The sequence below is a fragment of the Aphis gossypii genome, chromosome 1, assembly GCF_020184175.1.
Source record: "Aphis gossypii isolate Hap1 chromosome 1, ASM2018417v2, whole genome shotgun sequence".
NCBI lineage: Eukaryota > Metazoa > Arthropoda > Insecta > Hemiptera > Aphididae > Aphis > Aphis gossypii.
Genome location: NC_065530.1, coordinates 67,268,138 through 67,293,568, shown reverse-complemented (window position 1 = coordinate 67,293,568; position 25,431 = coordinate 67,268,138). Strand labels below are relative to the sequence as shown.

The window sequence follows — 25,431 nt, the reverse complement described above, 5'->3', positions numbered from 1 at the left end:
AACATAAATGTATAATATTTTTACTCGATTTTCATATCCATAATTAAAAAAAAATAATTATTCTTAAAATGTTTCTAATTGATAATTGATTTTATAAAAGAATATTTATTAATTTATTATAATTAATATTTTTTTTACTTACCTGCAATTATATTATTTTAGGTCATTCAAAAATATAATGTTTACTTTTTTTTTATCGTAACAATCTCATAAGATTTTTACTTTCTTGAATGACGATATTCGTTATAAATTTCGTATTCCTAAACAGAATATTTTCTGGAATATTTGGAATGTAAAAAAACTAAATTTTGAATTATAATTAGGTAGGTATAACTAGAAATATTAAAAAAAAAAATAAACTTTTTCATTAAAAAGTAAAATTCATAAAAAGTTATTAAGATAAAAAATGGTAAAAATATTGTTTTTGAAGCACTGTTTTGTATCGACTTAAAAGTATGTAAAAAATTATTTTGAAAAACATTAATTGATTTTGAAGTTATAAGTTTTCTTCGATAAAAGAATTATTTTAAACAAAATATTATATAAGTATTATTGTATTAAGTAGATAGTAATACTTAAATTGAAATGTTTATTGTATAGTGCATATGACTATATTATGAGTACTATCAATACTATTAACGTTAGTTATTTTTATAGTTTTTTATGTCCATTTTTGTAATTGATTTTCGTACATGTTCTTATGTATAGTTGCACAAAAAAATGATTAATTTAATAGTTCCCTAAAATGAAATGAATTAATCGAGGGTCACTAAATCATATTTGAGGACAATTAAATGTTTAGTGGTTGTTCGTGCAGTGACGTGCACCCAATATTAGACTATTAAAATTGTAAATCAATGACAAAAATATAATTTTAAATTTTAAAATTGTATTTTATATAATATTATGGTTAAATTAAATATTGTAGATAGAATAGGTTCACGTTATTATAGAGACATCAGTATTTTTTTCTCTCTTTTTCAATCGATTAGACATCTGCCGGATTACGTTTATATTTTGTAAACATGATCGATGGTTCTTTCAAGTAAAATGTATTTATTAATACAAAATGTATTCAGATATAACCTCGTAGGTTATTAAATAAATATTATAATGTCACACGTTCAGATCATAATATGTTGTACGTCTAATACGTTTTGGTATTAGTTATATACGTTTGTATATATTTTATTGATAATGATCATATACAATATATTTAGATATCGGATACTGATGAATGATGATTATTCAAGATAGATTGTTCGGTAGCCAATGTAAGTAATTATAGTTTTTTATTTTATATTGATATTATTATTAGAATTTTTGTTAAATTATTTTTAAATTATTAACTCGTTTCGTATAATGGTAAATATAGTATTATTATACTCACATAATATTGTGGTATCTTGTTTTCTGCTATTATTATCAACAGTCAAAATTTTGAATGCGTGGTGGTTATAATTATTATATGTTACCGTATCATCGATATGATCACATGTCACGTGTATACTGTATGCATCATACGTGACGTATGTCACAACGGCATAATAATAATATTATTATTAATAATATTGAATAGGAATATATTACATATACATTGCGATATGATACGTTGTAGTATTTTAGTAGGCAAGCCCTATAGGTTATTTGTTGTATGTATAATATATATCATTCAGTCACATCATTACGTATGAAATCTTAAACGATACAATCGATTATTTCTATTTATAAATACGTATACTATATATACATAAATAAACATAATGCGCCTGCTAGTAAGGCTCCACAGTGTCTACCACGCGAAGATTCTGACAAAGTATGATATTATAATGAGATGATTACATTAATCCCTTCACTTATTACCTTAGCGTAGTACATTTTCGAGAGTACTTATTATAACACGTATAACGTAGGTACATCATACTCTGTATTTATAACTGATACACTATACATAGATAGCCAGGTATAGGCGTGATAAAATATCACTAGTAAATAATACAAAATCTCTCAGAACACGAGACTTTCTTTAGGTTAGTGTGTTTCTTATTAAATTGCCGACATTAAACGATTAACTCATATGAGAAATTGGTGGTCTTATAAAAAATTACTAGGTACCTACTTGTTTTAAAAAATAATTGTAAGGCTGTTGCTTTATGTATAATATTATTATAATATTGTTCTATATAAGACATTAATCTCTTTTGATAATATTATGTATTTATATACGAGTGATATACTCTTAACGAATACCCATAATATGTTTTATGTATATATCGGTACATAGCGCTATAGTTACACTGATTATAAAAATAACATGAATGTTTTTTAAATATAAATTTGAACTGTTATGTTCCAAAAAATTATATAGTGTTTCCGTATCGTATAAGTATTAAGTTATAGCAATTGTACCCATTGCAACTATACATGCATTATGATTATTATTAAATTTTTAAAATTAAAAACCAAAAAAAAAAAACGTCTGGAAAAATAAGTCTTATTTAAATAAATCTGCCTTTATACTAATCGTATAATATTATAAGTAATAACTTTGGTATAATATGATTTTTTTTTTTATAACGTTTTCGTGAGTGTAAATTGATCGTCGCCGTACGGAGGGCGTTTTAACAACGTACGTGACATATAATAACACACTACCTTTCCTATCCTCTAGCTGCTGGCGTACACATAAAATATAATTTCATTATAAACAGTATAACAAAATATTTATTAAAATAATATGTTTTAACTAAAATGTATAATGCGTTAAATAGTATTATATTAATATATATTTACCACTGTTATTTGTTATTAAATCGATATGGAGCCATTTATTATCATTGTTCATTTCAATTTCAAAATATTTAAATTTCTATGGTTTGAATACAATTCAGATGAGTGATGGTAGGATGGAGAGTTATATTGAGAAATAGAAAAAGAGAGCAACTACATCTATATACGTCTTGAATTTTGTTCGTATACATATAATTTATATATATTTATGTATGTATAGTATACATTGTATACTATATAGGTATGTTTACAAAATACTTTTGGGTATAAAGAATTTTTTTACATTATTTTCGTCGTAAATGTTCGGCACAAAGCCACCTGATCTCTATCTCAAAAAACCAAATATTTAAATAAAAAATGAAATAATGTAAGAAAAGTAAAATTTTGTCGACATAATAATATTTCTTTTTGTGGGCTTTTAAAATTGCGTAATGTCTGATATACTGTTGAGTTATTATAACAACGAAATTATAGAAAAAATATGATATTAATAATAATCTTTACACATAAAAAATATCTATTAAATTTTATTAAAAAAAACTAATTAAGATAATAGATTAAATAATAATCAATAATATTAACTAGAGAAAGGTTAATAAAAAATATTAGGTATATATATATTCGAATAGTTATTTAAAAGTTAAAATTGTTAAGTCAATATTATTTCTAGTGACAAATGTTTTACTTTTATTCGAGTTTTTCACTTGTATTTAACCTGGGACGAATAACGCTTGCGAGTTAAACTAAATAATATATGTAAATTACATTAATGGTACTTATGTCCAATGTGCATAAACAAAAATTATATAATAATGAAAACAAAATGTTTAAATTTGTTTTATGATATTCGTTATTTCATATAATGCAACTGTCGTCAGTCGATTACATTTTATTTTCAAGCAAATAAATGTTATTTTTTCCGATGAATAATATGAGAGCACATTTTGTTACCCTTAAAAATGTGGGACACTTTTCCTAGTGACCCCTCGAATTCGTTATTTGAAATCTGACGTATATAATAAAGTAAAACAGTACCTATAGGTACCTGTATTTTAAGCAAATTATAAAATACAAAATTAAAAACACAAATTTGAAGTAGTATAATGCCTATATCTACTATAGAAAAGCTATTTTAGAGATTTACAATTATATATATATACATATAGGTACAGACCTATAGTAGTATAATACCTGTACAAAACTGTAATATAAAATTTAAATGGGTGGTAAGTAATTTATCATCGTAATCTGTTTTAAGGGGCAGAAACGAAAACACGTAGCGGTGGCGGAGGAGGAGGCGGTGGTGGCGGCGGCGGCGTCGGAGGCGGTGTTGACGGCGGCGGCGGCGTCGGTGGTGAATACGACTACTGCTGCGACGACGACGACGACGACGGCAGCAGCTGCTACGGCGGCGTCGATAGTGGCGGCGGAAGTAGCGGAAACGATGGTGGCGGCGACGTGGACGGCCATGGCCACTGCGGTTAGTGCCTAGCCCGCTGTGGAGAGACATCATGGAGACGAGAATGGCGGCCGCGTAATGAACGCGCTCGCGGCTCGGGCGGCGTTGTCTGCACTGTACACCGCGTCCACGTCGTCCTCACTCGAGGCGGCGGGAGCCCATGCGTGGACGACGGTGGCGTCGGCGGCAGCCGCGGCCGTCGTCTCGAACGGCACCGCCGCCGGTGGTTCGGCCAACGGCGGACCGCTGCAGCCCAGGTTCACGCTGTCGCAGACGGTGTTCATCGCGCTCGTGTCCGGCATGCTCAGCTTCGTCACCGTGTCCGGCAACATAATGGTCATGGTGTCGTTCAAGATCGACAAGCAGCTGCAGAACATCAGCAACTACTTCCTGTTCAGCCTGGCCATGGCCGACTTCTTCATCGGGCTCATATCCATGCCGCTGTTCACCGTGTACACCATACTGGGGTACTGGCCGTTCGGCCGGCACGTGTGCGACGGCTGGCTGGCGCTCGACTACTTGGCCAGCAACGCTTCCGTGCTCAACTTGCTGCTGATCAGCTTCGACAGGTACCTGTCCGTCACCAGGCCGCTGACGTACAGGGCCAAGCGGACCAAAGGCAAAGCGTTGATGTTCATATGTAAGTACAGTACGCCTATAAAATAATCGTTTTTAACAATCATAAATGATAATCAATATAGGTTAAAAACTAGAAAATAGTTTCGGGATGGGTTTTAAGCTAAAAAATATGTTCTAATTTTATTATAATATTATTGTATATAGACTATAGGTAATTTAATATAGCATACCTAGCCACATAATATAACACGAAAAAATTTCGGGGGGGGGGGGTTGACTCCCTAAGTACGGCTTTGATGGTAATATTATAATAATGATGATGGCCGTGTCATACCATTAGTCTAGGGTTCGGCACGTTAAGTACTCAAAGACGTTGAATAAGCGATTATATTATATAATATATCATTATACAGTGGCGTACCGACGGGGAAGAGATGAGAGTATGAAACTCCATAATGAAATAATACGTATAACGATTTATATTAAATGTCCTCTAAAATATTATATTTTAATGACTACATGCGATATAAAACTAATATTGCTATACTTATTATGTCTATCATTTATAATATTGTAGGTACGCACGTGAATCTAGTGCGAAAAACGCATAAACGATTTTGCTCACCAAATTCGACATATCTAATATATATACCATCTGTAATATAAATATTATATGAGTTAAATATAGGATTTGCTTCCCACACATCAATAAACTATTCCCGGTGCTAACACGGTATACTTCTATCTATTTATATAGATCATTTTTACATTATTAGTTATGACTTGTATAAGTTATCGAATAAAAAGTTTTTGAATTTTCAAAACACAACAACAAATATTAGTTTAACTTTTAATAAAATATACTGCACTCGCAGTTCAATATTCAATTTGCTAAAAATTATTATATATTACTTTGTAGAAACCTAATGCAAAAACGGTGGTCTTTGTTAAAAAAAAAAAAGTACAATTACATTTTACGTATTACTATACATACAAAATTAATATAATATTATTATAGTTAGTGAGAAAATGAATAATATAAACAAATGATGTTTTTTGTTTTGATTTATAAATACGTTGAACGGCTTTTAGAGTTTTAGCTATAAATTATACTCGTATAATTAATAACTACCTATGTTGATAACAAAATAGGTAACAAAGATTATTAACAGAGAAAGAATATAAAATAATAATTATTAAATGACCCGGTAAACGTTTTTCCCCAAAATTTTCCAATTTTTCCAATTTTTTTTTCTGTATAAACCTTATTCACTATTACGTATATTTATTTTTTAAAAATGAGCCCAAATGGTCCACCCGTTCTAAGCTATGCGCTTTCTAACGAACAGCATTTAATTTATATATAACATAAATGATCTTAATACTATAATGATGAAAAAATTTGTTATCGTATATTATTCTAATTAAAAATACGCATTCATCTCAAAGTTGAATTGATTAACGGCAAATAAAATACGTCAAGTGACCTAGTTATAATATATTGGGGGGTATTCATATACGAAACGAAAAAGTCCTACTAAAACGCAAGATGTATTTAAACGGCCACTTAGCAGTTTTTATTTAAAACATATATCAAAAATCTTGCGAATTTTCTTTAAAGATTCCAGATCTAGATCTTGAAAAATGGAGTTATATAGAAGAGGTGTGAAATTCCTCGGATAAATCCTTTATAATTCAGAAATTTATTCTAGTCTCAATTTATCTTCCGAATGTTTGTGTAAGAAGGCTAAATCATCGTTTCATACTCTAACATAGAACGAACTAAATTATTATACAAGGCAACAAGACAATTTGTTGCACAAAGCTTTTTAGAGGCCACCGGACCAAACCAATAACATTTTAAGACTTAAACAGTTAGCGGAACTATAGCGAAACTTCTGCATATTTTAATACTTAATTGATAGAGTTGGCGCGCGGATCTAGGTGTGAAAAATCACATAAAATCGGAACGTACCTCAATGTCTACTATAAAAGTCACAGAGCTAAGCAACTTTGTCAGGTTTTTTACAATTTAAACAACATATTTTACTATCGTAATAATGATTAAATTAAAAAAGTACTCATAACTCACTTTATTTTTTTCGATAACATGTATTTTAATTTTATCATTTTAAGTAGGTATCATGTATAAATAATTAACAATCATACTATTTGTGGTTTTAGTGATGTTTTCATCCACTTTAATTTTTTGTTTTAAAATGATAAATTGCTACCTGTTAGATAAAACTTACTACTTTTACGTATTTTAAAACTTTTTATAGAAATTTAGTATAATAACTTTATGATAAATGTTATACACTAATATGTATTTTATTGTTTTAGACGATACTATAAGAGTAATATATCATGTATGGTATACAATATAATATATACATTGATAGATAGATCACCAAACGTGTAAAACCCGTAAACAATGAAAACTCATATGATGTAATTTAATACGATAATAATATAATATAGGTCCCACATGAACAATGTAAATTGTAAATAATATCGTGTGGGTTACTACGGGCGTTGTCACTAATCTTTGCCAACAAGTGTTGTCGAATTCGCGTATTATACACATTGGTACTTATACGGACAACTATCAGATGATTTGACAGCGCCGAGTAACGGGTAGGCTGCTGTATGACAATATTCTCCACAGGATAGTACATAATATTATATTATATATTATAATGCAGCTAGTCGGATTACGAACTGTGATGAAGATGTCGTTATTAAATATTGATTAATGTATACCGTTTGATAGGCAGTTGCAAACAGCGAAACATAACATATATTATTATTATGGTTCAGGGGGAAAACTGGAAAAGCACTGAACAATTTAAAACATTCACTTATACGATATCGCATTTCAATTGTAGAAATACACGTTAACATATTTAAAACTATTTAATTTGTAAACGTTTCATAAAAATAAGTACCTATTCTGAATAACAAAGTAAAAATATAAATAAATACCTATATTTGTTTATAATCTATTAAATATTAGCTTACTTAAGTTGGAAAAATGTTATTATTTGGATATGAATACATAAATAGAAAATGTTTGGTTATCCGTAATGTTATTATAAATATAGTTAAAAAAAACTGAAAGTATAAAACAGTTTTACTGTCAAGTGTACCTCGTCATTTAGGAAAAAGACATAATAATATACATTTTAAATTTTAATTCAATGGCAGATGATTGTATACAAAAAATGGTTCTGAATGAAGTCAATAGCAGACTTCATTATTTAGTATATTTTATGATAAATTTATGCTGTTTTTATAGTTATTTATTTTATTATTAATAATACGCCATGTTAATTAATTTTTTTCCAAGAACATATTGTTATTTATAAATGTCATCAAGTATATAAAATATGTTATAAGTTTCAATTACCTACCCACGGATATTATTTTTAAATTACAATTAAATAACTAAAATCGTAATACTTAATAAACTAAAAACAACTTATTTTAAAAATTCTGTATCAAATTTTCAAACTACAGTCATGGATATTATAAATTTTAAGCATTTTAACTATATAATGATTTGTACATTTTTGCGATTTGAGAGATTTTTATTAAAATTCAAACTTAAACTCTAATAAACATAAATATTGTGGCTATTTTATTTTCGATATTTTTCAATTAGTATAAGAACAATTTTCGAGTAACTTGAGATGTCTATAAAAAAGAGTCAAAATACTTTGAAAATTTTATCATGTACTTACTTATAAGTATCTATGATTATTAATTTAGAGACAGACCAAAACAAAAAAAATCAAAATTGATTTTGTTAAATATAGGTTATGCGTAAAAAATCTTGTTTTACATTATTTTTTTTTTTATTTTGAAAAAAAGTATAAATTGTTCACTTTTTACTTAAAAAAGTTTTATTTTGATTCAATTTTTTATCAGGGATTACATTCAAAAATGAAAATTGATAAATTTTTAATCGCCTAAAATGGTGATAATAGACAAAAAACACATACATTATTGTTAAATCAATACATTCATTTGGCTGTACTCAAAATATTTAAGTTTGAAAAATATTATTAATATAGATAAACCAAACTTTATTCTTGAAGACTAACAGGTTTCTAATATTTTTAATTTTTGATCAATCAATGAAAATTTTAATTATTTAATTGTTGACAATTTTTTCATGAATAATAATTTTAAATAGGATACCAATCGTTAATCGTTAAAATATATTACTTAAAAATATTTTAAGTAAAACGACATGGTGGTTATTTTCGTATAGTTTTAGACGTTGCAGTTAAATTCTATGTTGATTAATAAATACTTTGAGAAGAAAGAACGTAATATATTAATATTCTGAATATAGTTGTACTCTGTATGGTTAAATAATATTACGATTTAGAGACTGAAGTGTTATTTTTAATAAAGTTAGTTCTATTCAATAGCAATGAATCTAACGTCAATGCAGCTGTTTTGATATATTTTAAATTATTATACTTGATGTGAAAATTATTCAAGCATAAAATGAAAAATATTACAGAACTCTTCGTTTTATTTGTTTTTCTAATGGTTGTTTCAGTGTTAATAATGTACGAATAATTATTATCAATCAGCTTAAGTACCTTTAATTTGTTTGAGTTTATATTTTTTAGAAATAAAAAATAAATTATAAAGAGTTGATTGTAATAGGCAGTTTTAATTAAGAGATGACGCGTTGTTGAGATTTCATTTAGCGTATTGGTACCTATTGACCTACCTATGATTTTAATGAACTGTTAAATCGGTTTCTCGTTGGTCTTGAAAAACACAGAATTTTATCATAACGTACCGAAATAATAATAATATATTTTCAAAATGTATTCACTGCAATTTATGAAGTATACGACATTACGACTCGTATAACGTAAACCGAATCTGTAGCAATAATTAAACTTAATATGATTTTTTTATTTTCAGCGGCTGCCTGGATCATTTCGCTCGGCTTATGGCCACCATGGATTTATCTGTGGCCGATCATAGAAGGTCGTCGGACCGTGCCCGAAATTCAGTGTTATATACAGTTCATACTGACCAATCAGTACATTACTTTTGGTACGGCCATTGCTGCTTTTTACGTACCGGTAACAGTGATGTGTTTTCTGTATTTCCGTATATACAGAGAGACAAAAAAGAGACAAAAAGACTTGCCGAATCTGCAAGCCATGAATAAAGCACACAAGTGAGAACGTAGAAAACAGCACAAAAATCGTTTTCCCTCAGTGGTGTATGCTTATATAAATATACTTTTTTTTATTTATACGTTTTAGCGATCATCAACACGAGGAAACGTGGTGTCGCATACGGTCCGAGTCGAATCAAGCGAATTCATTGGATCGGCGGGAATTGTATGAAACCAGTTCATTGCGCAAAGCGTACTCTCAGTGTTCATTGGTATTTATAAACTAACTTAACAAATGTAATAATATCAATATAAAATGAGCTAATATTTCTATTAAAGATAAGTAATTTCACACGTATATAAATACGTAATAATAACCATAAGGGTATTATACTTGATACTTAACGATGAGAAGTTAAAAAGCTCATAATAAATTAATTTTTTTCCTTTAGTACATTTTATAATATTTTAAACACAATTTTTTATAAAATGTATTTAATGAAAATGTTAGAAAATATCAAGATATATGATTGTTGTATAAGCATACGCATAAGATATAAGTATAAAAATAATGTGTAACGACATAATGTTGTTTTATATTGTTAGATAAAACTAAATAATATTAAAAAATAACCTCGAAAGTCGAAAGCACAAATTGACCATCCATAAAAATACTTATCGCCAAATTAGTTAGCATTATTAAGACCCTCTGTCAAGAGAAAATTTTCAATTCCGATTAGACGTTCCAGGAAGCAGCCCGAAATAATTCGTTTGTGTTAGTCGTCGAATGCGAGCAACTCCCAAGACAGCGAGTCTATACAGAGCATAGTCTGACCCTAGAGCGCGCGTATTGACCGCGTGCATTCCTCCTGCAGGACCAACCCGGTGGCTTAGTCCGGGAACGGAAACCTAACGAATTCCCATAGGGACTAAGATAATAATCGTTTGCTCGGCAAAAGGATTTCGGTAATGTCAGAAAACATAAATAAATTTGTATTTTATTTAATGTTCTTCAAAAATAGTAAACTCGTATTTTGAAATTGAATCATATTGTTCAAAAAAAAAAAAAAAATTACAAACAACGACCGTTAAAGAACCATAACATGGTTTACTATAAGCACTTACAAAATGTCAGATTTTATCATCAGATTAGTATAGCTATTTTCTTTAAATCATGCGACAGTGTTATTTTGTAATACTATTTAAATTTGAATTTTTATTTAAATTATATTTTATAAATTAATAACAAGTAGGTAAATAATTTATGACAGAGAGTAATTGTATCGAGGAAAGAAATAAACAAGTGCATAGTAAATAATATGTGAGTGAACTTAGAAAAAAAACGCGTCACCGCTGTTGAAACTATGAGGTCTGGCCAACAGTGATGTTTGTGTGCTATAACACTCAATTTTAAATACCTAATAAAATATAACAAGTTCTGAATGTATTTTTCAGAACCTTTTCGAGAATAAATTCTTGATGTTTTCTGTCCTATACAATATTTGTTAATAACCAACCGTAATCTATTATACATATATATATTATGCAGTTTTAAGTGGATAAGGGTTGAAACCGTATAATACGTAGTTTTTACATAACTCGTTTAGGCTTCATAAGTAAAAATGTATGAATAATATGTATGTAGATTTACTACATATTTTTATTTTTTCATGATATGTTTTCTGACAACGCCGTCCGATTGGTCTCCATACACTCCCTATAAATTCCCCTATTCGTATAGCTATATTATATCATATAATCATACGCCAACCAACCATAATGGCGATCGGGTGTTGTTTTAGAAAGCGAGGCGCCTGCTGACGTGGTCGTGGCTGCGCGATTGGTGCGTGGACTGGTGGCACTCAGGCCGCGACGACGATTACGATGAGGAAGACGACCAGACGCCCAGCGACGTGCCGGGGGGCATAAGCTACGGTACTACCGTGTCCAGGTCGACGTCGTTGAACGTGATACATCAACAGCAGCCCACAACGCCGACGCCGATAAAATCGTATCACGCGGTCAACAATAACAACCGACTGACCCGCCGATCTTTGTCCAGCGATTCGGTAAGTACGCGATAATTTATCACAAACTGAGTACGGATTTTAAAACACCAAAAATCAAAAGAAAAAGAATTAAGCAACAAAACTAGTAAAATACCTAGTATAAAAAAAATAAAATCGGATTTTTCAAATTTTTATTATTATTATATTATTTATTATTTTGATAATTTTCCATCAATCAAAAAATAAATAGAAAATAGAAAAAAAATTAAAAAAAAATCTATAAAATAAATTCATAAGTATTAGATATTCAAAATCATAATTCACAAGACTATTAGTATATCAAGTTTATTATTTAAAAAGTAAAATACACTTATATGTTTTTTAATAATTTTTAAGCAGAATACAAATGATCAAAAAGTTCTGAAAATAAATACTGTTTAAAATCTTTAAAAGAAAAATATAAGTCAGAAGCAAATATGAAACATCATTATTAATTATACTATATTATAATAATATTATTTTGTAGATACTTTGACTTCTACAAATTTATCAATAAGTATATCATTTTTCTATGAAAATTCTATTGTATTGTTTTACAAATAATTAATAACATATTTATCTCGTGCTTGTATATTGCCTAAAAATGTTAGAAAATAATATAAAATTAATTTTTCTTTATAATAAATCTATAAATATAGTTAAAACTACGAAATAAAAATAAAAAATGGTGAAGTTACATTACTTCTTGATACATATTTTTTTATGAAGAAAACAATAAGCTATCATCCAGTATAAAATTTCCCCAAGAAATCAAATCCGTGCCTGCCATACTTATCAGTGAGTGCAGCTGTATATCATGGTCTGTATAATATTGTATATTCAATACATGCACCAACAATCTTTAATAAATGCATAATATTACATAGCATTTTTTTATCTATATTAGCATTAATTTAAAGGGTATATAATATTATGAAAAAGTATTTTCGTTCGATTTCACATTGGATAATAAACAGATGTCTTTATAAAGTTATATGAGAATTTAAATTTTTAAAATATTAACTTTGTAAAAATTGTATATAATCCATGGAAGGTCATAAAGTATAACATAATATTACATCATTAGTTTTCTACTCGATTTTATTTTTATTATTTATTTCGACTATTTCGTAATACTTTAGCAGCCATATTCGCAATTTATAATCTAGGTAATCTAAGAAGTAAATTTATATATACAAACATGGTCACATGAAAATTAAAATTGGTTTATAAGTCGAAGACCTACATAATATTTTCTTAGAACATATTATCTGAGAAATCGCTTTGCGATGCATTTTCGACTAGGATGAACGTCTAATGAAAATATATCTATAGAAATGTTTTCTTCGTTTAAAAATGTATAAGTTTTATAGTATAAAGTCTTATAACTTTATAAGTTATATTTGCAGCAGATATCCTAATCTAATACCTCGGTCTTATAGATATTATTATATCAATAGTCCTTGTACATAATATATCGCTTAATAATAAATTAACATATTTAAAACGCTAAAATAAATAAAATGATTCTCTATAGTTGGAAAATACTTATAACAAAATTAATGTATATGATTTTTAAAATCTCGGAACTATACATGTTCCACGGCATTAATAATTTTCTAAAATACTAAAATAACAATAACGACACTGAAAAACAATAATATTAATAACGCGAACGCGTGGTATTTTCGTGCCACGTTCGATAATGATATTTTACAGGTGTACACGATCGTGATAAAGTTGCCGGGCGACAGCGACCTGCAAGACGCGCCGACAGTGAGACAGTATCACGGGTGTTACGAGGAGACGCGCGCGGCAAACTGCAGGATGACACCGTCGCAGCCGGACGTCCGGCTGCCGCTGATGAAGATCGTGCATCAGAAGCAGCTGAACAACCCCAGGGCGCAGGGAGCCGCGCTCCAGGCGAAGGAAAAAAAGAAGAAAAAATTCCAGGAGAAGAAGAGCGAACGGAAGGCGGCCAAAACGCTGTCGGCCATACTGCTGACGTTCATCATCACGTGGACGCCCTACAACATACTGGTGCTGCTGAAACCGTTCACGGCGCCCACGGGGGGTGACGACGGGGCCGGCGGCGGCCACGAGGTCGACAGCAACAAGGAGTGGGTGACGAAGGGCATGTGGGACTTTTTCTATTACCTATGCTACATCAACAGCACCATCAACCCGGTGTGCTACGCCCTGTGCAACGCCACTTTCCGCATGACCTACGTCCGGATACTCAAGTGCAAGTGGAACACTCGCAGGCAGCCGCCGCACTTCCGTGCGTGATGACCGACCTGCACCGACCGGCCGCGGTTACCGCGCATATATGTTTATATAATATATTACTTATATATATATATATATAAACACACACTGTTGTTTTCGGGTTTTTTCTCGTAAAGTGGCCCTTCCCCCCCTACCCTCCGACAAACGGGAGGCCTGTCGTACGATTGAGCACACGTTGATTATGTATATATACCAATGGAATGGCTGCCAATACCGGAAAAACAATAATATTCATAATATATGATTTAGTACAATTTCGTTAACAACGTTCGTTCCCATTGTGTTAATTTTTTTTGAAAATTACCGATGTACATTATAATATACCGGAACCATATAATATGAAAAAAAGAATTATTTGAATATTTGAAAACACGAAACAAAAATATTTTGAAAGTCCGATAATCGATGAATTTCAAATAAATCAATAATTCATTCATTTTCAACGTTTACTAGACGTGTATTTGGCCACGGTGAACATATTATATCACATAAATTTCCAATATGTTGAGAGTATGATTTTATTGAGTACCTACTTGAGTCATTTATAGTTTTCGTTTCAATAATTTTGGTTGTATTATGAATAAAAAAAATGCGTGTTAAATTGTACATACGTAACACTTAAAAAGTAGCTTGAAAATAAAAGTGTGCTTAATCGTATTTTACCCGTGTGAGGTTACATTACGGATTTGCCTCATTTACCGTGGGGGTATATTATACTTATTATATTATTATGAGGGGGCAACCTCAAACTACCATGTGCTGAAAAATTGTCAGAAAACTTGTCAGTATAGTGTATTTCTTTGGTACTGTAGGGTGTGCAGCAGAAAGAAACGAGGGAGCAAGTGGGCCACGAGATAAAAAATACAAAAACTTTTAGAAAAAAAAACTAAAAATAAAATTAATATAATGATTTTAAGACTGTTCGCGGGATCCACATGGTTATCCCGGCACAAGTGTGTATTTTATAAATTTAATATACCTATGTAGGCAAACGTGCGTTTAACATTTAGCGTTAATATATATATTTCTATATATTATATATTATATTTATAGGTGAAATGTACATGGAAATCAGTGGCGTACTATACGAGGAGGGCTCTAATGAAGCAGACGAGACTGGCTCCATAGCACTTTTTAATTCTCTGTGTAGGTACTTTCCCGATACTTGCAATTTAACGATAAGGAATAATCATCTTTATAAATACTATATTTCATAATATATTAAAACATTATTTATAAAAATAAAATTACCTATTATCTAAAGTATCGTTTCAATAAAATATCATCATTATCATCAGTGCTTATACTCTTGTCAAAATCTAAGTACGCCACTGACTGTAAACGCGCGCGACCTTGTTTGTATCGCTTTTCGCAGGCCCATATCCATAATATAATAATAGTAATATAGTTATAACATTATTAATAGTAATAACGATAATAGTAATAATAATAATCACGAACAATAACGATTGAATAGGGACATCATAAAAGTTATTCGAAAGATAATTCGAACAATTCGTCTGCGAAGAAGCGTGTACGGGAATTCAGCTAAAATATATTTTGAGAACGTGTTCGATATCATCATTATCATCACTATCATTATACATCATAGTAAATATATGTTTGAATATTAATTATTTAGTGATATTTATTATTAATGTACTGTCAGAGAATGGATGAGATTTTGTTTTTTGATTTTTTTAAAACAGTAAAATGAACATCTTGACTGAAAAATTAATTTTTTTATTTTATGCTAAAAATTCATTCACTTCAATATTAAATTACATTCAAACACGATAAATGTGATTTACCAATATTAAAATATTATAATACAGAATTTAGTGTCGTGTACATTTAATATAGCGGGAACTTATTATTAAATAACCATCATAATAGTATTCATTTCATAGTATCATCACTGACAGCGGGAAAAAAATAAATAGTATTAAGTATTGCAAAAATAAATTAAATATTTGTTTTTATTTCATAAGTAAATGGTTATAATATCTCTAACTCCAATATATGTAACAAAATTTCAAATAGCCAATCGGCATAAGTTTATTGTATATGATATTAGTTTGTAAGTATATTAGCTTTTAAACGGAAAGAAGGAAGTAAAAAAAGTTTCTTTTATAAACCACATCTATTGATTATAAATTAAAATTTTAAAATATATCTGTTATTTTAATTTTGACAAAATTGTGCAAAATGTTCAATAGTTTTTGGGAAAAATGTACAGGGAGAAAATAACAATCGGTATAGGTTAACACGGCCTTAATATTTTCAAAGCTGAATTTTATAAGAACATTTTACCTGTAAAAAAATTAACAATGTTTGCAAACAAAACTATTTAATGATTAATTTGTGTATATTTTTGTGAAGCTTATAATTTTTTATTCATTGTACTGAATTCTAATGAAAAGTACTAAGTATATCTGGTTAAATGAACAATTCAAAAGTTTTCGGAAATAAATCCAACATCTTGCAAACATTTATTCTCATATTCATGTATAAGATGATTTACAAAGTAAGTTTACACTCATTTTTTTGAAGTTCAGATTTTTGGAACTATATTTAAGGACCATATTTAAAAAAAATATTTTATATTAAAATCAATGTTTAAACGAGTAGTTCTTAAGTTATTTAACTTAGTGTAGGTACTAATTAATAAAGATAGTTGGTTCATTCGATAGTTTATAGGTTAGGTCTATAATGATATTTTTAACATTTTTGTAATTAATATTATTTATCTATTAACACTAGTAATTTGTAAAAATAAATACTAGATACAGCATTACACATATTGTATATATTTTCGAAACCATTTTTAAGGACTATTATCCCCATAGTACCTACAAGTGTAGAAGTATATATATTTTATTCTAATTAAAAAACTACTAATTCAAATTTTAACTCAGATATATCAAAATTTGTAATAAAATCATTTACAATCTGCAGTGAAAAATGTTGGATACTTTAAAAAAAAAAAGTTTGTACCATCGTAGGACACTACTTAAATAATATTTATAAAAAATCTAAATAGACGAAAATAATGTCCTTAAATATAATAATTTGATTTATTGATTAATTAATACAAATAATTTTTAATTATTAATAACTTTATAATTTCAGGATAAATGAGAGTAAGCATGCTTGGTGAATCATCCTGTATACTGTATATATTATAATATTATATAAGTTTACAGATCGACAAAAGTCAATTTTTACGATCAAGTTTTCAGATTTTTAATGAAACATATTTTCTAGTGTAGATAATAGGTATGCATAATATAAATTATCATCTGTAAATATACGTATAATAAGATATTCAGGTTGAAGTTTTCCATGGTAGTGTTTTCTATTATCGGTTGCTGTCTAACCTCGTTACCGATGGATTTTTTAGTAGGAATAACGTAAACATACTTGAAGGAATGATCTCATGTATAAAAGTGAAAGTTTTGGGGGTAAAACCAATATGGGGTAATTTCTTTATGTTTTAGGCCTGTACATAAATATGTTCCTAAAAGCAGGGACCAAAAAATGGGTCGACAAACACTTATTATATTATGTACAAGAGGAATTGTCCAAGGTGACAAAATAATTTTTTTTTTTTATAATTTAACTCTTGTACAAAGCAGCTTTATGAAGAGGAGGGCAATGTGTACCAAGGTTATTTTCAATAATGGAATATAAATATAAAAACATTTATCATTATCTTAGATATGCCCTGTAATTCCTAATAACTGCCGTGAACAATTTTAACAATTTGAAATGTTTACATTTTAAGATTCAATCGAAATGTAATGTATTTATGTAACTGCCCAAATAAAAAATTATTAGTTATTACATTACTTACATTACATACAATTAAAAATGGAAATTTTATCGAATTTTTCTTTTTATATTATACCATACAACTACCATAATATAAATTAAATGACCAGATTGAACACCTATTTGCCTACATAGAAGTTATTTAGTACCTACCATAATATTATGTCATCTGACGCATGATGAGTTATGATTTGTTATATAAATATGATTTACAATTTATATGTATAATATAAATTGAATGTGAATTTAATAAAATCTAATCAACGATATTAAAATATACTATAATTTAAAAGCTATTCTATTTCAAAGTACTTATACTGTTATAAATAATTATAAACAACATGTACTTTTAAATAAAATAATTTTTTTTATTAGTTTGATATTCTTAAGAACCGTGTATAAATTATATTATTCATAAAATTTGTACTATTGTAAAAAAAAAAATAAATGAAAACAAAACAAATATCTTCTTTTTTTTTGGTATCAATTAATATGATCAGATTAATTATGTTTTCAGATTCATAAATGAATATTTAATGTGTTAATATTATGGAAAAATATTGCTGATTTTCTGACGAGATACAGCTAGAAATCAAGGAACACTTAATGTTTGAGTCTTTATACAATTTTGATTACCTCGACAAATAAGTGTGAATTACTATTCGAATTTTAAGAACAATTAAAATTATACAATTTAGAAAACAATTTTAAATGAAATGATATAATTTCACAAAAAAAGAAGCAATTTATTGATAATTTAATTTTTTTTAAATAATATATGAAATGCGCATAAGCATACTTACAAACGAGATTATTGTGTGTACGTAGATTTAATATATAACTAGATGTGTATACAATAAGTTATTTGGCAATTATTCGTTAATGTGTGACAAATTCATTCGGTCGTATACCTATCAGTTTGATTTTGATCGTCTAGTTAAATCGTAGTCGTCTTACATTAAAAAAAAAAAATGGAAATCATTAGTAAACTTAACTCTTAAGGAAGGTGCTTTTACCGTTGATTTGAGTAAAGAATTGTATGTGCCACGAACAAAAATTAATGACAAAAAAAAAAAAAAAAAAAATGCCAGTGAAATTAAACTGTATTTCTTAAATAGGTAAGGAAAATTCATTTGGTGAATTTATTTAAACAATCAATATGACCTAACAAAAACATTATTTTTGATAACTAACAGGAAATTAACAAATGGATTATTTGTAATGAACAAAATGATTATCATCAATTGTTGACGGACGAATAAATCATTGAAAAGGCTATATAGACCAGAAACTACTAATTTAGATAACTGATACCAAAGCTAAATATGGTGGTAGAGTCTCTAAAGACGCTATTTATTAAATATCATCTTAAAAAGACAAGCGCAAGAAAACCAGAGAAGCTGCCGCTTGCATTCAACAATTCATGGATTGGTATGCATGACAAAATGATGAAAATAATATTATTTTTTGATATATATCAGTGCATTGATCTTACGACAAATGAGAAACTTTGCTAATTCAAAACCACAAACTATTATACAAAGCAAACAAAAATAACAGAATATTAAAAAAAATATATTATATTGTTTCTATTGAAAACATAATTACATCGATCTTCTTAAATTACAGTATTTCATAATAAAATATATACATACCTACGTATGTAAAACAATGTATGAAAATTAAAAACCAATTTTTTACGTTTCATTTACAAAAAAATAAAAACCTCAAATTTCTATACATCCGACTAACCGTCTATTGGATTAGGTATTTGTTAGGGTTTTGGACCGGTGCCTGACGGATAATCGAAGTTCCCACTGTAACCAGTGGCGTATTTAGGATTTTGCTGTCCTGGGTACACATTTTTTTTATGCCCTCTTCCTTTAACTTACAACACATGTGATTTGGTAATAGTATCATGCAGTATAAAAATTAAAAAGCTTGGTCAAGTGAGTAACTCTCTGCTGTATAGTAGGTCACTATAATGGAGGTATTAAATTTTAATCCAATGTAAGGTATCATTGTAAACAAAAAACGATTCTGAACGGAGATTATTTGTTAGCTTAGGTTATAATATATAAAATATATTACATTTTAATTTTTAAATTGTGTGGTGAATAAGGTGGTTCATGTTTTAATAATAACTTGAATACCCCAAAAGTAAATCATGTACAGAAAATGCCAATTAAAACAACTGGTGTATGTTTCAAGTTCTTACGACATATAATTTCTAACTGTAACAAAAATCTAAAATTATTTGATACTAAATCGTTTTTTACCATTGAATTTCGAATTTCGTAAAAATTTAAACTAAGGATACAATTTTTTAATATATCAACGTTTAAGTTCTTTTATAATTATTGAAAACTAAACTTATATAAAATCTACACTGAAAAAAATGATACTGTATCGTCTTATTAAATAGGTTTGTAATAGGTTTATCGTTGTTACTACCAAAAAATTGCAATACATACAATATTATACTGTTTTTAAAACAACATTTTATTAATTATTGTAACTAAAATTATTGTTGTCCCGGTGGAAACCACTTTTCATGGTCACATTTACCACATTTTGTTCACCGTAACAAAATTTTTAACCCTTAAAATTTAGATAATTACACACATTTTTTATAAATTTTAACTACAAAATAATTTGCAATTATTATTCATGATTTTGATGACAAATTTTTGTTGATATTTGAACTTCAAACACTAATAAAAAAAATGTGCCTTTGTATTCTTATAATTTTTAAATCACATAGGTAATAAGACTAACTTATAAAGAACTTTTTAATCAATTTTCAATGCAAGTTTCCTCACCACCTTAGCACATGAAATTCGATATTATATCAATATAAATGTTGCATGAGGTATTGCATGTGGCGCGTTTTTTTAATGTGGTTTCCCCGAGTATAAACTTTAGGCCTAATCCACACAGAGGATAATGGTAAACTACCGGTCAGCTATAGTGTACAATGTTGAATTCAAGACGTATATCATATTAATGGTGATCTAATAAACGGCAATTGTTGTTGTTCAATCTGATTAAATAATACCAATTTATAAAAACATACTCTACAATTAAAAAACTGTATAATATTAACATTGACACATTGTTACATAATTTAGTTCATATTGATATATTTTTGTCTACTGAATTCAATACTGGTATAATATGTGTATACACATATTGCTAAAATAAATATAATTAATACGTATAAATTAATATTATAATACTAGTTAGGTATACTATTAAAACAGGTAGTATTTTAACTTAAATAAGGTTATTAAAATTATTTCTAATATTACACAGATAAATTAAACTTACTTGTATATTATCAATTATAATACATAATTCTGTAATAGAAAAGTATATGTGGATAATATTAGAAAATGCAGATACAAACACCATTGATTAAATTACATGTATATTTAATTAATACTAATACTAATCTGATTTCGAAGCATTCTTGAAAAATATAGTTTTCGCTTAGAACTGTTTTTTTGTATTTTGTATACGATATAAATTATATAATAAATCATTAAATTCAAGTTTAACACACCTATAATAGTGACCCACTTGACACCTAAAGTACAACAAAGTGGTATCCACTTACCTAACTTTTACAAATGTTTAAAATACAAAAAAACCATTCGTGATTGTAAAACATTCTCTCTTAATTAAAATTAAGTCTCTAGTTGTAGAATAAAGAAAAAAATCCTTCACGAATTACGTGTCTACGAGTGGTTCATGGTTAACGTAAGGTACAGGGTTATTTTTTGTGTGATCATATTATATTTTTTCAGAAAGTCCTGTATAGAATTTCAAAAAACGCACTTCGCTTTGTAGAATCTTAAAAATAGTATTACATTATAAGAGTTTTATAGTCAATGGTTTTTTTTTTTTTTTGTTAACTGGTACTCGTATCAAGGCTTTGAGCCGTATGGCATCATTTCAACAAAGAAAATGGTTTTTTTTTTGTTTTTAATATGTAGGTACTCTGTACGAACCTCGGTTTATCTAGAAAATCCTTATACCCGAAGAACGGTTTCTAAATATTCTAATATAACGTATAACTAAATAACAATAATAATGTTATTATTTTTATTTATATAATAGGTAATATTACTGTTATATAGGTACCTAAGTTACAAAACATAATATTTGTGAAATTATAAATTTTTAGTTAAGAATTAATTACCTATAGACTATAGGTAACTTCTATACAATAATGTTATACAAAAATACTTTTAGTAAAAATTAAAAAATAAAAAAATTTTCTACAAAAAATTTTTTTTGATAAATATTGGTTCATATTGGATTATATTACCTACGACCCCCACCTAATTGTAGATTTATGTGTGCGAAAATTGTAGTAACGCGATTGATTTTTTTTTTAAATAGCAGGAAGATTAGGTAATCTAACATAAATCGGATTTGTTGGATATTTGGATTGCTGGTTAAAAAACTATATAATAAAAACTTTTGATCGGTGTCTGTATTGTATATTTACATCACTCACTGACTGCATGGCTAAATAATAACTTAATAATAATTTATTTAGCCAATAGCCATGGACTCGGGACTACTGACTAGTGACTGATTCCTCCGTATTGGCGTAGTGCGTTCCGCGAAATTTGTGGGCAATGACTGCCCACGAGCCTACGAGGCATGCTAATGTTTAGAAATGGAAGTTCTGAAGTGGGGACAAAAATTCATTGGAACAAATCATCTAGGTATTTTAAAAATGTGATATTACCCGTTCCGTTGTTCTGTTCGACTTGTTTTAGTGAATTATATTTTTAAACAAATAGGTAGGTACCTACGTATATTTTGTAATATTTTGTTTATAATATCCATAGTTAATAAAGAGATGGATAGGCCCACAGACTAAGATAGACCTTGCTGGAACATCACAGAAAATACAATTTATAACAACAAACTTTCTACCATAAGGTGTAGACATACCTATAGTTGACAATTCTTTTAACTCATTTACCAAATATGAATTACTATCCAAAGGTTTTTCCAATCCCCAGTATAATCCAATTAAAAAAAACATAATATGTAGATGATGATACCATTTACAATACTATAAGTATAATAAGCTAATTATGGTGCCAACAGACGACAATGATCGCGAAAACGATCCCCACAACACAGTCGACAATCCGAGAAACTCGTCGCTAGAGGGCGGTAGCAAGAAGAGAAGGAGGTCCTCGGGTAGGTGGATATCGCGCAGGCAAAGGAGAGTCCTCGCCATAGAAAAGAGATCTCTACGGATTTGGACGGTGGGCAATGCGAATTGAATTTGTCTGACACAACTCTATGACATCGAATGACGACTTATTGGTATCGAGCATAGATAAGTATAATATAAGTATCGAGTATTCGAGTCCCCGTAGCGCTTCGCGTTCCCGAAAAGCCCCCCTTCGTTTTTTTGCTCGTCCGTCTTCAGGTATACGGTTTCCAATTCGCGACTGGTCGCCAAGACTCGTCTAACGTCTTCGGTGACGCCAAAACAACCGTCAAATTCTGTATTTGTATTTAGTATCTTTGTGGTTTTCGTACAGTGAGGAGGTAGTGTTTTCAAGTGAAATTTTATATTTACTATGAATACAATTATTAACAATAATAAAGTAATATTACTTCTTCTTGACGAAGAAGAAGAGGACCATAAGTTATTAATCACTACACAATCTGAACAGAAAGAAAAAGTTGATGCACTTTTTTTAATAGGAAAACTGAAGGATACTTTTAAGTTTCAATAAGTAGACATTTAAATATTTAATACGAAATGAAACAAACTTTTTTTCGTGTTATTAAAAACCAATTCGATTTCTTATTATTGCTTGTCAAGGTACAATTAACAAAAATGCCTAGCATTGACATTGACATTAAAGTATTATAGTTTTATTTGCGTTTATCATATTTATTCTAACATTACATTGAAAACTGAATGTATTATAATATTTTTATTTTTTATTTATTAGGCACATGGCAACTGGAGAATCGTTTCGATCACTGGCCTTTGGTTTTCGAGTATGTCATAGCTACATCAGTAAAATAATTAAGCAGACCTCGTCAGTTTTAAAAATAATGTTACTTGTTAGTTCCAGACACTCCAGTTTTCTTACCGGATTCATCTTAAATTAATCTATGATAATAACTCATTCATAACTCATTAAAGTATTAAAGTTATTAAACATTTTTTTTAAGAAAATATAATATACTATATATAGGTAATATTATTTTTTCCAATATTATCATGTTTGTCTATTCCATGAACTATGATAAAATGGAACTATTCAACTATGGTATATGATTATACCAGATTGCTTTTTCAACGGTTTTTCATTTACGTGATAACGTTAAACTGATAACAGTACAATACCACAATGTCAGCATGACATACACACTCCAATCTCTCACACACTCACACAGTCACATAGTACTACACAATACACATTTTTATTTACACCAACGATTAAGTGTTTACTGTTTATTGTTTAACGTCATTTTCATTTAACATTAAATACTCTCAACACGTTTTCAGTCGTTCAGTTAATACTCTACTTAGACACTATACGATTAAACATCTTAATTCTTTAGAATTTAACTTTTAATTTTGTTCATTTTAAAATTTTTAGTGTGGTTTAAGATTGTCGTACAATATAGCTCATTATGTTTTCGTTTTTAAAGTTTTTGAATTCTAAAGGTTCTTAAGGTTGAGTTAACACTGTATGTTTAGTATTTTTTTTACTATAGTATGATAATTATAAAGAAATTGTAATTAAACATAGGTAGGTATTTACAAGGGTATTTATATAATAATAAGGTATGGACTTGTTTGTTATTACCCTGCCATTGTACTGTATACAATTTATTACTTTGATATGGTAACCATTCGCTGTACTAAGATATTCACATGAAACACTGAAGATGCAAGTATGCAATTTGGTTAGTAATTTTGTTTTATTGTGTAGCAACCCATTAAGAAATTATTTTTCAAAACTCATTTCAGAAGGGAGTTAAAAAGTGTAAAAAATTGTAAAAATGAAGTGTATTTTAGATTAAAATCTGCTAATATAAGGTTCCCTGAGGGAAATATGTTACATTTTTATGGCTTAGTATTACAATAATAAACAAATATGTACTAAATAATATTATGCAATACTGAGATAAATTTTGTATCATGTGTTCTCTTAAGTATTTATTAACAACTTGTAAATATTGTTACAAAGATGATATTTGTTATTTTTCATTTTTGTAAATAA

At 28.6% G+C, this 25,431-nt stretch overlaps 1 protein-coding gene across 2 annotated transcripts in view; it reads left to right on the top strand.

The window, feature by feature from the left end:
* Nucleotides 1-18,614, top strand: part of LOC114125047 (muscarinic acetylcholine receptor DM1) — a 32,870-nt gene extending 14,256 nt beyond the window's left edge. For both annotated transcript variants that reach the window (XM_027988522.2, XM_050202885.1), the window contains exons 2-6: nt 4,049-4,889; nt 9,779-10,040; nt 10,129-10,252; nt 11,783-12,049; nt 13,748-18,614. In XM_027988522.2, the coding sequence (XP_027844323.2) occupies nt 4,328-4,889; nt 9,779-10,040; nt 10,129-10,252; nt 11,783-12,049; nt 13,748-14,317 (1,785 nt within the window). In that variant the 5' untranslated portion in view covers nt 4,049-4,327 and the 3' untranslated portion in view covers nt 14,318-18,614. The remainder of the gene's footprint in view (nt 1-4,048; nt 4,890-9,778; nt 10,041-10,128; nt 10,253-11,782; nt 12,050-13,747) is intronic.
* The last annotated feature ends 6,817 nt before the right edge of the window (nt 18,615-25,431 follow it).